Source organism: Gymnodraco acuticeps, unplaced genomic scaffold (genome assembly GCF_902827175.1).
Source record: "Gymnodraco acuticeps unplaced genomic scaffold, fGymAcu1.1, whole genome shotgun sequence".
Lineage (NCBI taxonomy): Eukaryota > Metazoa > Chordata > Actinopteri > Perciformes > Bathydraconidae > Gymnodraco > Gymnodraco acuticeps.
The window spans coordinates 2015638-2031113 of NW_022990270.1; the positions used below are offsets into that span (position 1 = coordinate 2015638).

The following is a 15476-nucleotide window of genomic DNA, read 5'->3' on the forward strand; positions in this document are numbered from 1 at the left end:
TCACTTTTGCCCACTTTTCATTACGACTTCAAGTATTTTTTTTAAACAACAGCAAAAGTTAGCAAATCTACATTGTTTTTCTAATCTACTTTACTATACTACAACCTGGCGCTAAATCAGCATCCAGAGCAAAAGATCATCCCCTATACTACGATGCCATTTCTTTTTTTATACATTATTTCCATTTTCTTTTATTCATACTTACAGTAGGCCACTGGATATTGATTTAATGATTTTTTTGACTACGAGTAAATTGTAATACTTGCAGCTAGGTATGAGTTTTTAAATATATATTTATATATTTATATATTTATATTCTTTTAAAAAGCGTTTAGTCCTTTGGTCCCTATTTCCTAAGGAATGATGCATGTAAATTATCCTCTCCCTCCTCTCCCTCCTCTTCCTCTTCTTCTCCCTCTTCTTCTTCTTTGATCCAGAGCTCGCCCTGTCACAGAGCACAACACCTGTGTAGGCACAAAAACCAAAATGGCAGCAGGCTGGTGTGTGTGTTTGTGTGTTTTTGTGTGTGTGCACACGCACGTGTTTGCGTCAGTACTTGAGTTGGCATTTGCACGTATTTATACATGTACAAAGTTTTTCCATTTTTCATTGTTTTTTAAGTGTAGTATTTTTAAATGTGTATGTCTTGTTTGTTATGTGTGTTTATCTATATTCTGTGTCAGTATGCATGCTTTGAGCATAATGAGTCTATAAAGGTTTTTTTCCCCCATCATGTCTAAAAAACAGCAGCAAAAAGTTGGTCTCTGCAAAAAATCTTCTTCCACAGACGCCAACGCAAAACAGGGAAAAAAGAGGCATGTGCGAAGAAAGAAAAAAGAAAAGAAAACAACAACAACTCTGGGATCCTTTTTCTCAGTCACCCAATCTTTCAGCGGGTTTTCAGCAGGATCAAGGGACCACCCTTCCTTCATGATATGTAGCAGAGCAAGAAGTCTTTGTACTTTTACTGCACTTGTGGAAATAAGGTGTTGTGGCCCTTCATCCTGTGACACAGAGACAGAGCGAGAGGTAGGTTGAAAGAGGGGGGAGAATAAGGAGAGTGGATTTAGTGAGGCTGCGGATAACATGCTCGGGTTGCTGGCTCCTGGTTATCACACAGACTGACAGGCACAGCCAACAGCATGAGAAACAGACGGGGAGGAGAAGAAGAAAAAGAGGAGTGTGTGTCAATCAAAACCAGAAATAAGTGGGCTAGAGGTGGGGTGGGAGATTTGTGTTTTAACCATATGGAACAGACATCTACACTGTGACAGCACTAATCCAAGGGAGGCCTAATTTAAACCGACTACATCTCCCTGCATGAAAAGAAACACAGCCGAGTGTTGCCCGAGATGTTGCTGTCATTCATCTTGTTGTTAATTCATTACAAACAAACTACCAAAAGAACACGAAGGAAACATAAAGAAAACAAGACAGTGCAAGTAATGATATAGTGTAATGATTATGACAGAAAAACTGATGGTTGTACCATATAAAAATAAATAAAATAAATACATGTTTGAATAAATTGCCTGTAATGAGGATACCATGGAAAGCCAATTAGCATCCCCAGCCTTTGTGTCGACTGTCACTATAAGTGTCCGTGCTGCAGACCTTTGGATACAAAAGATCTAGTGTACAGCCTATCATCCCTAATATGTTGTGAGCTATGATGCAGGTGAAGAAAGGCTATGAAATCACAGCAAATCACTCTCCGGGAGCAAACATGAAAGGGACTGACTTTGTGATGGGAACACGCGCGCCCAGACGCTCTTTGTTCTACCGCTCCATTCCTGTAAATGAGCTTGTTACAGTTTCATAATAGATCTGCTTTTAAGATGTGAGAGCGGAGATTCTAGCTTATTTCTTATGTGTGCCAAAGCAAGCCCCGGCCATTAGCAGCATAAAGCACTAACCGTCACAATTACAGATGCCCTCTTTTATAAGCCACTGGCGCTATATTCATCTACCACAGAGAAGAAGAAATATACAGTGGCTTTTAAAGTAGATTTTTTTTCTCCTCCAAGTAAACAGCCTCTTGGAAAACCTCCCAAGTATTTCACCCTCCAACTTCGTCAGATAATAAAGAATTCAGTTCCTTTTTTTCACAAGCTTTTTGTCACAGCTCTCCTGCCAAACAGCCACCTACTTAGATGGCTCCATAAAAGGCACCTTGCAGTTATGATGCCAGAAAGACCTTATCCCTCCCGTTTGCTCCAGCTAGACACCCCTCCTGTGTTCATTGGATAGACTACGGGAGGGAGAGTCGCCTGCAGGGCTTCTGAAAGAATAGAGCCGTATGAGTTCGATGAAAACGACTAAATCTTATCAGGGTTTGGCCTGGAGGGATGGAAACAAACTCACTTGCTAAGAAAGGAGCTTTTCATTGTGAAGCTGTTTGCTGCCTTGTCTTTTTTACAGACAATTATCTCAGATACAAGCCAGTAAAACATAAGCACTAATTTATCTGGTGGCATAATCCTTCTAAAAGCAACAGCACATACTCATCATTTTGCGCTTACTTATACGTCTGTGTGTACAGTACGCTGGACATATTTTGGCCATGTGGGTCTGCAGTGCTGCCTGCAGCTCTGCTATCACGGCGTAATTGGTTTAAATCCTCATAAATAAATACATGGGAAGCGATTCTCATGTTAGGCAAACAAAACAATCTTGCAGAAGTACTCCCTGTGCAGATGGAATCCACGGAGAAGTGGAGTGTCAACATTTGCCGTTGCTCTCTGCATGAACGCTGGAGATTTAATTGGCTACACAAACATAGGGTCATCCTGGCCATCTCTCAACTAAACAGCTGTCGACCGGGGTGAGAAAATGTTCCTTTTTAAAGAGATTCAGACTTTTAATAAAAACAAAAAAAAACAAGTTTGCTGGAGAAAAAACACGGTTGACGTGAATGTGAAGAAATAGAGAAATAGAAAATACAGTACATCCATACACATGGACCCCACAAGAGAAAGTAAAACATCACAAGGGCACACGGTACAATAGCACAAAGGGTTAAAGGCCACTTCCAGTTATAATCAACCAACCATTTAGCACGTCAGTTACATTAAGTACAACAGCCAAGAAAGGCATCGTTTTACTGCACTCCACAAACTGCCAATATACAAAATACAGTATATATATATTTATATATATTTAAAACGGAGGGCGGAAGAGATAGAGTTTAGAGATATCAATCAACGCCACGTCATGCAACGCAGTCACAGTCCCACCACATGACGTCATCCAAAAGAAAATGACACCATGGGTTCAACTTACAGCTGTGGGAACTTGGCCCCATGACAGGTGTGGGTGGGAGGTGGCTATAGCGGAGAAAGGCCACCTCACACTGTGATTGGTTGGTCAGGTTGCCAGGTTGGTGGGGGTGCAAAAGAAGGAAAAAAACAGTGGGATTTTCTCTTCCTTAAAGTCAGAATTCAAAGCACCCTTTCCACACGTATTCCACACTCTCACTTATTCTGCCTGATAAATCAAATGAGGTTATTATGGTCATTACCATAAAAACTGAAATTGACAAGTAAAACAGAAATAACAGAACACATAATCTTCAACACAAAAAAGGGTATTTTTTTGTGCGTTGTGAAGTTTTCTCAGGCTGACAACATTTGCAGGTTAAAAGGTTGAATAGATGTTTTTAAATTCACAAAGATAACCCTTAAGGCAGGAATGCATATTTCAGAAACGTGTCCTGTCTACAGTAATTGGATTTGCCTTGCATTGTTTGCCATGAGGGTGGCCGTACAGTGAGGGCTTCGGCTTTTTTTTTGCATTAAGTTTATCTTTAAGACACAGAACACAATTTCAGAGTAGCAGGGCTCCTGAGACCAGCAGGAGAGAATGCTGTCTGATCGTGTTTTTAATTCAACTTCAAAGCGAATCGTCAGTATGAGAGAGAAGAAATGGGGGCTTCTGAACTTATCTACATATTGAAGTTTTATACCTAAGGAACACACAAAAAATCATCATCAAAGTTTTTCATCATAATGCAGTTCATTCTAGAAAATTAAACAGTTACAGTTGAACTTATTTCAGTCTTTTGCTCAAAAACTCAATGTACCGTCTTCCACAATACAAGGCAATTCATGAGAAGAGAAAAATATGCCTAAAAGTAGATTGGTTACATTTGTCAAATCCAACTTCTTTATGTTCGATCCCTCATGGTTTTTTAAGAATCTATAAACCAAGAGCTGGCTTCAGGAGCACTACTGGGGTCTTTTTTCTTTAATGTTTTCATGTGATTGCTCTTGGATTTGGTCTATTGCTTTTCCTTAACTCAAACAATAGAAGTGGGGTAATAACAGAAGAAAAACACAGAGATGAATTGTACCAGACCAGAGATGAAGGAAGACATGAACACACACACACACTCATACACCGACAAGCACACACACTTCCTGATATAGTGACAGAACATTATTGTTGGAAATGTCTGTACTCTGCGACATTCAGAGTACTCTCAATGGCTGCCCTGTCATTCAGCGCTGTAGCAGGATATTTTCCATTTGTTCCCCATTGATGTGCTAAATTCAAATCCCCCCCCCCCCTTCTCAGGGTGCTTTGAAAGCTTCTCCTCAATTAGCAGGACACGACTCCATTCAAACGCTATCAAGCAAGAGATAAAGGGAGCATCTATCATTTGTATTGCACACCACCTTCCATTAATGCCATCTTGTGGCTTTTAAGGAGTCACATCTAAAACAAACAAACGGTATTACCATGCTTTTATTTATGGAGGAATATAATCCAGGCGTATGTTATTGTAATGAAAAGTTGTCTGGCCAATTGAGCGGAGAGAGGAAGCATCTATATTATTTTGCACTGGCAGCTGCACTTTGTAACAGATGGGGGATGATTATTTTGAATCAAGCCTGACACTGTGAAATGAGTCTTCATTGAAGGATGGTGCCACTTTAAAGTGAAGCTTTCCTTTTATTATTTTGTAGGAAAGCTTTGACTTTGTAAAGGTCCAAACGAGGAATTGTTAGGCATTGAATTTACCTGGTTTTAAGAGTTATTGTTTGTTATTGTTTGTTAGTGGATACTGACTGATTAAAACGTTAAGAGCAGATACATGCTGGCATAATTCAGTGCTATTTTGTCATAATAAACTGGATTTAAGTATATTATAATTGAAATTGTTGAGTTGTATTAAATTAACAATGTTGCTATGAATGCTTAAATACTGTGAGTTTGAACTTTAACAATCCTTTTGAACACTTTTTCCTCTGCAAAACAACACATTAGCATTTAATTAGGCATTAGAAATACAATGTGTTTCTGTCTAGTTTATTTGTATTTATTTATTTGTAACCATGGTAAAATCATTAACAGTCAGTAACCCTAACATTGCAATTCAAATTAGATATGAGAAAATACTGTTAATTGGATAACTAAATGAAAATGGATTGATAAACGATGTCACAGTTCACGATGGGAAACACAACATTTAAAAGTTAACTGTGACACTTTCATTTAAAGGAGAGTTTAGTGAAGTATTACTTGAACTAACCAAATAGTGCTAACTGTGTTTTCTGCTGTTTACCACCATTATACAAGTACATAATCATGTTTAAGTGCTTTTTGTGTGTAGGAACCACTCATCATGCTCATTAGTAGTTCTCTAAAAGGTTGTTATACTATAAATATACTATCATTGTGCGGCTCCCTGATGAATGCTCCCATAAGTAAATTTAGCTGACAACACCTTTAGATTTTGCTAAGAAGAAGACAGAAATCTGATTAAAGCTATCATAGGAGTGAACAAACTGCTAACTTGTGGTTCAACATGCATCGATTCTCATCACCACCCTCAGTGGATGGGTAATTATGCACAGTTTCTCCTGCAGGTAAACATTTATTTTCAAACATCAGAAGAAACAAACACATTAAGTGGAGCCTAAGTGAAGAGGGCCTGGGCCTTCTTCAAACTCTTAAGCTTCCCCGGCTAATATCCTACAAAAAACGTTAACCTAAACATATATTAAAATGTCTCGTCATATTAGGGCTCCTTGTGACAAAGTCAGATTATGACCACCACATTTGGATTTTAACTGCTTCCCTATTTGACCACATTTAATATTTAACTGGATAATTCATGCGTTTTGTTGTTTCATTCGATTGTCATATTAGTTTATGTAAATGTCCACAATGAGTATTTTCTTTACTAATGGGTTGTGATGGGGGTTTCTACTGTTCGTAAGATTGGAGGATTCTTGTAGGTTTATTTGTACTTGCCCTGGATATACAGTAGCAGTCCAAACAACCAGAAAAAGTTGCCTATTACTTGATTCAAAATGAATTTCATGTTAGAAATTTTATTTTATTTTGTTATTTAATTGATGGATACACCTATGTTAAAGTAAAGATCATGCATACAGTAGATTTGAATTTGAAATAATTCTCACATAATAATTAGATCCAGATTTCAGCCAATACTCTCTCAAAAAATCCTATTTGGCAGCAATATGAACTAAACCATCAAAGTAAATAGGACAGTTTGAGAACAGGCATAGCATGGCACTGTATTATGACATGGCATAGTATCATGGCATGGCATAGTATCATGGCATGGCACTGTATTATGGCATGGCATAGTATTATGGCATGGCATAGTATCATGGCATGGCACTGTATCATGGCATGGCATAGTATTATGGCATGGCATAGTATCATGGCATGGCATAGTATCATGGCATGGCATAGTATCATGGCATGGCATAGTATCATGGCATGGCACTGTATTATGGTATGGTATGGCATGACATAGTATCATGGCATGGCACTGTATTATGGTATGGCATGGCATAGTATCATGGCATGGCATAGTATCATGGCATGGCATAGTATTATGGTATAGTATTATGGTATGGCACTGTATTATGGCATGGCATAGTATCATGGCATAGTATCATGGCATGGCATAGTATTATGGTATAGTATTATGGCATGGCATCATGGTATGGCACTGTATTATGGCATGGCATAGTATCATGGCATAGTATTATGGCATGGCATAGTATCATGGCATAGTATCATGGCATGGCTCTGTATTATGGTATGGCACTGTATTATGGCATGGCATAGTATCATGGCATGGCACTGTATTATGGTATGGGTGTTACCGTACCTGGGTATGGACAGCAGACGAGTCAGTAAGGTCGGTTGGCATCCTTTGGCCGCTTTAGCTGCACCTTCAGCCTCTTCATGCCTATCTGAAAGCCGTTCATGGCCTGGATGGCGGCTTGAGCACTGGACGGGTTATCAAAACTCACAAAGCCTGAGACGAGAACAGAGAGCGGGAGGAGAGTGGTCGGAGAGATTGGAAAAAAAGGAAACAACACATACGGGGGAGAAGAATGGGTGAGAGATGAGCGAGGACCACGAGAGAGGGAACGGGAAAGAGATAGGCGAGATGAAAGAGAGAGAGGGGAGAAAAAGAGAGCCTTTTTAACTCTCAACAATGACACAACAATAGCTCTTTGTTTCTCTTTCAGTGGATTAATTGAAAATCTTCGAATTAAAAAGATTAAATAAAATACCACAAAGGCTAATAACACAGATATTAAAAATCGAACTAAGAGGAGATATTAGAAACTTCAACAGAGAACAAAAAAACATGAAAAGGTGTTAAAAGATTAGACGGGGGGGGAAGCAAAAGAGTCATGTTGTGTGTGTGTGTGTGTGGATTTCTTTTAGAACAAACTCTGTGAACATTACCTGAGTTGTTTGAGTGGCAGGGCTGCGTGTGTGTGTTTCATGTACGTGTGTGTGACTGAGCATGTATCTGAGTAAAGAGTAAAGGGCACGGGGGTCGTGACGAGATGCTCGGAGCAAGGTGTGTAGGACGGGGGTGCCTGCTGCTCTGAGTTATCGCCTGGGTGTCGAGGCGGAATGAGCCCACAGCTTTCCACACCGGAACTCCTTGCCTGCTCTTATCAGACACCTCGGTGATTGACGGCCTGGATTTTCCGCCCGCCAGCTGATTTGATCACACCGCTATGGGTCCAATTTAATTTGGGGGGAGAGGGCAGGCTTTTGTCAGTGCGGGTGAGATAAGGCTGCTGCTTCCACAAACCCTTTAAACAAACTGAGCTGGGAAGGGCCTGTCAGTTGGCAGTGATCCCCCTCCCAATCCCACAAAACACACACACACAACCACACACACACACACACACACACACACACACACACACACACACACACACACCACACACACACACACAACACACACACACACACACACAACACACACACACACACACACAACACACACAACACACACACACACACACACACACACACACACACACACAGACACACACTATGCCTGGCTTTAACGGATCTCCATACCTCACATTAACATCCACATGCCAAAAAAGACGATAGGATGCTGGGGGTCAAAGTACTGACAGTGAGGACATAGATGTGTTTGAAATGCATGGACATTCGAATAATCTTAAAGTAGGATTAAATATTTGAACATGTTTTCGAGCTTTGGCTGTTTTTCTCGAGACAAAGTAACCGGCTGAGGTTTCATATATTTGATGCAACTCTGAGTGTGTGTGGTTCTGTGCAGCTCAAAGCCCCGGACGGTACTAATGTTTGATGTACGGCTCTCACGGCAGCCATCCATATTAGCAGAATGTCTGTACGTGTTGTAATGTTGTGCATTTATTTATAAAAACACACACAAGGCTGCAACAAACAGGGTGACAATAGGGAAATACAAGTCGAGGACCAGATGGAGAATGCTGCAGTTCATAAGTCTCACATTGCCAGAGAAAGAATAGTTAATATGTCTGCAGTGATGGTGTTTGATACTATAGTATGAACACCTTTTCTACCATTTCAGAGGTCTGCAGGTGAGGTCCAGGTTCAGATACTCTCATAGGCTTGTAAAATTGTCCCTCGATCTGTTTCAACTATCACTGAACTCCCTGTAAACATGATAGTGAATTGGCTTATTTTTCTAAATGTGCACCTCAAACTTCACAGTTTAGTAGCCTAAATGTTCATGCATGTATTAATTGTGATGATTAGTTTCCACTTGAAAGTGTTGATTGGAGATTTGCTTGTTCGTTTATATGGTTTTTATTTAATTTAAAAGTATTTTCAAAGATGTACGGGTTGCTCAGTATCTATGAGTGTTGGTGAAACATGAAACACACACATGCAACTTCAACGTTCAAAGGGAGAAACAAAAAAGGAGTTTTACAACTTAAATAAAATATAGCTTTAGGTACATTGCAACTCCTCTTTTCTCTCTTCTAAAAAGCACTGTGTATATAATGTAAAGGCCGTGTGTGTGCATGAGAGAGTGTGTTATTCCATTCTCAGAAGACCTTTTGAAATTCATTTTCAAGCTAAATCCAGCTAATTCCACCTAACAAGGTACGCTTTGATCACTTTTAAAAGTCAATATTGAGTGACTGAACGCAGAGGATTAAGACTAATGTTACATCCATAGAGACCCAGGTTAGATAAAACACTGCAGCTCCTCCACTGTGCACACGTCTGCCTACTGGATGTTCTTTACATTTTAGTGACTCATTAAAGCACCAGTAACTAGCCAGTTATCTGTACTTTTTGCCACTCTTGCTTTTTGTCGTCTTATTTTTTATTTTATTGCCTTGAGAGGAATATTTTTGTGATTCCCAAGACTTTTCTTCATCTTACCTCCACATATCCATTGAATCACTTTAAGATACTGAAGGAAACAGACATGTCTGAATTGACAGTGTAAGAGTACATTTCAAATCCTACTCCAGAAATAAATCCTTTATAAGAACGTGTTTCTAGTGCTCCTCCAGTGACCTTTTTATCATATGCTCATTTCAGAGCTCTTCTGTAAACACTCTGTGTAAAAGAGTAACGTTTGGTTATCTCCTGTCTAAATCCCAAAATGTAGATTACTGCAGAGAAATCAGGCCGTGTGCAGACAGTAGATTTCTCTGTTGAAACTCACAAGTCATTCTGCAGTGGCAAGAGATTTTTTCAAAGCTATTTAATTAATCATATTACAAACTTGTTAACCTTAAAGGTGGGGTAGGTAATTGTGGAGAAACCAGCTCGAGTGCGCTAGAATTTGAAAATACACAACCGGAAAATATCTGCCACTTCCTTACAGAGCCCCTCCTCCAACACACACAAACGCGCACATGACCAATGAGGGCACGAGATAAGTTTGTGCACAGATGGAAGGCTGACAGGCAGGTAGGCCATCCAGTTACTTTAGCCGGGCCGGCTCAGATGATTGGTCGTGCTTTTTACAGCGCCACGGCTTCCACTGATGACATTTTTGTATGTATTTATTGTCAAAGCACTTACTGTATTCATTGCTATCGGGATGTTAAGAGCATTCCATGAAATATAACAAAAAGTGTTTCTGAAGTGAATTACCTACCCCACCTTTAATTACATTAAGAAATTAGAAATATGCTGCTTATTGAAATATAGATTCTACATCAACACACTTGATTTTATTAGGAAAAGAAAAAAAAGGTTGTGTTGTGCTTTTTAAAATAAATCAAATTAATACTGACACAGGCCGGTTTCTTTGTATGTTATATATGGGAATACTTATAGGTATAAATAATGAACTTGTCTTTATCTTTTCATGTCGTCCTATTTAAATACATACTAGAGTGCTTTGAAAATGGTTTCCTCAACTAACAGGAAGGTCATTTTCTTTCAATTAGTGTGTTTAAAATGTGTTTTATTCACCCGAGTGTGCACAAGGCCACGTGTGTACATGTTAACCATTGACAATGAATCAATCTTTTATTTCTACATCTATAAATAGTTACTCTTCCAGTTGATCTACATGTACGGTAGTCCACAGTGCCCATTAACCACATCATCAAGGCTAAACACACATTTTTAAGATGAAGTGTTCCAAGTTCTTAGAGGCCTAATAACTTATCCCCCTTAATGCACAGCGTCTTCCGCTGCCTAATTTGTTAATGTCTTACAAAGGATCCCCGGGGCTTCTGCTATAAAAAGGAGGGAGAAATGACTGAAAAAAAAAAACTGCTCACAAAAGAATCATGGGTTAAATTGCTGTTTTTCAGCCAAGATCTTAATTACAAGCCGTTGAAAATAAACCGGTGAGACTGATGAGGTCAACGCCCCTTTGTCCTTCCCCCTTGTTGACTGACGGATAGTGATAGCGGGAGGCATATGTTTAGAGGAGAGCACACAATGGGAGGCAGAGAGTCCTGAGATGGACAGAAGGAGACAGACGGGGGGAAGAGAGAGGAAGAGAAAGCCTCATAGACATGCCATGTTGAAGGGAAAGTGAAAGAAAGCCAATGCTGGGAGTCTCTCTCTCTCTCTGCCTGTCTCCTGGGTGCTGCTGTCCAACTGAATCAACAGTAAGGCCCACACCAGTCTATTATTATCTCTTTAAGCCCGTGGATTCCACCTGCACCGCCTCCAGCCTGATGAACTGGTTTTCAGTGTGGGAGGTGAGAGAAAAAGAGGGGGGGGGTGGCATGATGTGGCTAGGTTGCCCGGCTGGAGGCCTGAAGTGTGGGGGGGAGGGGAGTCTGGGAATGGCAGAGAAGTGGAGATGGATCCTGATTGTGTTAGGAATGGTGAGATAGAGAGGCTGAGGAATTGATGTTTCGAGCAAATGCCACTATTTGGAAAGGTGTCTGGGTCAGTGGCTTCATCTGGGATTCATGGTGGGCTGGCTTGGGTTATTTCAGGCAGAGGTTGAATGTAGTGAAGTATATTAACTCAGAAACCGAACTTAAGTAAATTTTGAGGTAGGTATATTTTCATTGTATACTTTAACTACACTACATTTCAGAAGCCAATATATTTGTATCACTTATCTGACAGCATTAGTTACTTTACAAATACAGATTATTAGCAAAAACAACATATACACCACTTATAAATATACATATTCAAATAAAAACAGGTCAAAATATCCAGCAGTATATAAAGTCATTCCAATTAGGTCTTTTACCAGCTGTGATGAAAACATTAATGCATCAAAAATCATAATGCAATAATTTAGTACATTTTGTATTACAAGTATTCTTTTGGTTCGTTAGGTATATTTTTTAATTCAAATAAGATTTTGTATGCAGGACTTTACTTTTAATAGAGTATTTAAAAAATGTGGTTAATGTACAACATTAGTAAAAGACAGAACTTCTTTCATCACTGATTTAAGGCAATTCGAGCATCCATCACAACACACTCTTATTTTTTCAATTACCAAATTGTCCGTGTGTGTCCATTTCTGACTTACCAAAACATTTGCTCTGATTGGTCGCTCGGTCCACAAACACTTTGGCGGAGATGACGTTGCCAAAAGGCAGGAACATTTGCATGAGCTCCGCATCTCCGAACTCCTGGGGCAGGTGATAAATAAACAGGTTGCAACCTTCTGGCCCTGGTGATGAAAGGAAAACAACAGGAGGGTGTTATGAGGGCATACACAGAAGGAGAGGCTGACCATAATAATAATAATAACACAGGTGGAAGAATGACTCGATAAAGCAATCAAGAGAATAATCTAAGGGACGCAGGAGCCATGTAAACACCAAATTGTTATTATGTTCGCTGTGGCACAAGCATTAGTTGTGGGAAAGCTAGTTATTGTGGAGTACACACTCTTAAGTCCTGTTTCTAAAGTGTTATAAGGTCACTCTCAGTGTTGGTCAGCTCATTTAAATCCAATTACCCCGATCCAAACTACTATATGTACTGTAGGAGGCCCTTTAAAGGATAATTGTATACAATTAAATGTGCCTATTGAATCAGAAAATGTGCCGGCAATTGCAATGCACAGTGGCAGAGATATAAGTAAAAGTGAAATACAAAACAGGATAAAAAAACACAGAGTTTGATTGGAGGAGAAATATTAAGATGGTTCTATTGAGAAATAGAAACAGTGAGTCACAGAGGAAGAAAGGAGGAGGAGGAGGCAGATCATAAGCCAAGTTTGTGTCCCAATTACTTCGTGAATCGTGACAGTAGGACTGTCTTCCAATCTCTCGCTCTCCATCCCTCCACACTCCTCCACCCAGCTGCCACATAATGTACAGGCCAATCGGGATAAAGGGAGGAATGAACTGGAAGGAAAGAGAGCGAACCATGGCCCGAGCAAAAGCGATAGAGAGAGGGAGAGAGATGTGATGGACTCGGGGACAGTGTGCTTGCAGCTGGCTGCCTGGCTAGCATTCTCTCCTGTCTCATTGCTCTGGGTGATAGCATGACGAGATGAGACTGGGCTGGTGAGAAGGCTGATAAGAGAGCTGCACTGGTGGCTGGCTGTACTGATGCTCTGCCGCTGCGAGATAGAGGACACACACACACACACACACACACACACACACACACACACACACACACACACACACACACACACACACACACACAACACACACACACACACACACACACACACACACACACACACACACACACACACACACACACACAGGTTGACGGAGTGTGGATTTGTATTTTTTCAAACATTTAAAATCTGAATCTCGGTTCTGTCTGTTTAGCTTTAGGTGACTTAGAGGTTTGAGGTGAAGACATTTCACAAATAGAGTGTGAGGACGGTTGAGAAGTTTACTTTTCACAAGTATAAAATATCTTGATGAGTGCATGGAAACTTTCTTCCTTTTCCATGTATGCAAATCTGCTATGTAGAGGAAATATGACTTTTATTGTGTCCATTATTATGCCCACATTGGGAAAGTGTGAGGATACAAAGTAGATAATTACCTTGTGATTGCGTGTTAATATATATATGAACTGCATTTGTTATTGTATATGACTTCAATGCACTGTTTGGATGATAAATAAATTGGTTGATTCACATATGCATAATTTATCAATATTTATTTCAAATCCAATAATTTGACATATGAAAGTCTGTTTACAGGTCCTGTGAAGTGCTACCGCATATCAGAAACACAGTTGTATAAAGCCTTTTGTGGCTCCAGAGGGAGTTGCACAAAGTCTGATAAACTGCCTCAAGTGATAGAAATAGCTTCAGTTGAGAGTTAAGATACAGCTCTTCAAATATATGTAGTAAGAAATATGTGACTTTACAAGACCTCTGTAGTCTGCTCCTAATCCCAGCTTTAGGCCATGAGGCTCCATAACACGCAATAACGCACAACACGACCATATATGGGGCGAAGCCTGCGAGCTAGTTCAGGAAGTCAACTCGAGCACTTATGCTGCATTCATACCTAACGCCCCTTGCCACTCTACAACCAACGAAACAGAGTCTCCTTAATATGCCGCTCTATTTAACCTGCCAGATATCTCTCCATGCATTGCTTGCTGCTGCTATTGCTGCAGCTACTTCTACGTCGCTGCTGCTCACCTGCCCCACCACCACCCCAGAAATTGGACTGAACTGTAAGTTGCATTGTGGGTAATGTGGGCTGCATGTATCTATCTCTCCGTGCATCGATTATTTTCTCTAAAATGATTCTGGTTATGTAATTACTGTCAACCGTAATGCGATATGATCCAGTGCTCGTAAAATGGATCTTATTATCAATAGTTTCTACTAGTTTTCTCTTTACTATGGCAACTCCCACCTGGAGGGAGAGACACAGCGTCTTTCCACTTCCTGCCAAAGACAACTCAGCTTTTACCATACTGTTGGCCAAAATGCCAGATAGTTGTTGTACAATTGGATAAACAAACCGAAGAGGAGACATGTCTGGGCTGTGTTTCTACAGAATCCCCTCTCGGAAAGAAACCAGAGAAAGGAGGACATTGTGAATTTGTGCAATTAGATGTGCTGCTGTCCCCGAGGAGCACACTTCTCCTAAACCTGCGGTACAAATGCAAGGGGCCAAATCCCATCAATCCCTCCTTCTCCACAGCATCCCAGGCTGAGGGTCATTAAAACGGTGTGGTTAACCTCACAGTGGGAAAAAAAAGTTTATATTGAATCTATATCACAAGATGCTGTGTTGTCTCCACTATACTGCATTTTCACTACTGCCTTTGAAAGGATACCTTCTGAAAGCACTCAAATACTATTTAATGATGGTGCATTTCTTGTCCTTCACCTCCCAAATGACCTCATTTTTGACCCATTTGATGAAAAGTACAGATAACTGTCTGTACTTTTGTACGCTTTAATCTTGGCAGCAGTGTAAGGCGATAGATTCTCCACAAGATATCTGTAAACATCGGCAAAGTACAGCTTCTGCAGAAGTACTTGTCTGTTTTGAATGATTTAAATACCGCAGTGGAGGCTGTATATGGGTCATACGTGCCTTAGACATGTTTTTCCTCTTTTGAGATTAAATCTTAACAATCTTGGCTTGTAAAATATGGACATTTGACAGACTTGAGTTCCCAGTGTCAGTATGGTGTTTTGCCCTTCAGGTCTCCGGGCCAGTCAAGTGACTAAAAACTTTGAATTGCAATCTTGAACACATTTGGTCAAGTTGGCATGA

General features: G+C 40.2%; 1 protein-coding gene across 11 annotated transcripts in view; it reads right to left on the reverse strand.

Annotated features, from left to right (window-relative positions):
* Positions 1–746: 746 nt before the first annotated feature.
* si:dkey-205h23.2 (CUGBP Elav-like family member 4) overlaps positions 747–15476 on the reverse strand; it is a 144761-nt gene continuing 130031 nt past the window's right edge. For 8 of the 11 annotated variants that reach the window (XM_034220800.1, XM_034220799.1, XM_034220804.1 and 5 more), the window contains 3 exons: positions 12287–12430; positions 7151–7300; positions 747–1004 (listed from right to left, as the gene is read on the reverse strand). In XM_034220800.1, coding sequence (XP_034076691.1) covers positions 7173–7300; positions 12287–12430 — 272 coding nt within the window. In that variant the 3' untranslated portion in view covers positions 747–1004; positions 7151–7172. Of the gene's footprint in view, positions 1005–3282; positions 3353–7150; positions 7301–12286; positions 12431–15476 lie in introns of all 11 variants that reach the window. The other 3 variants (XM_034220798.1, XM_034220797.1, XR_004569429.1) reach the window with 2 other exon arrangements.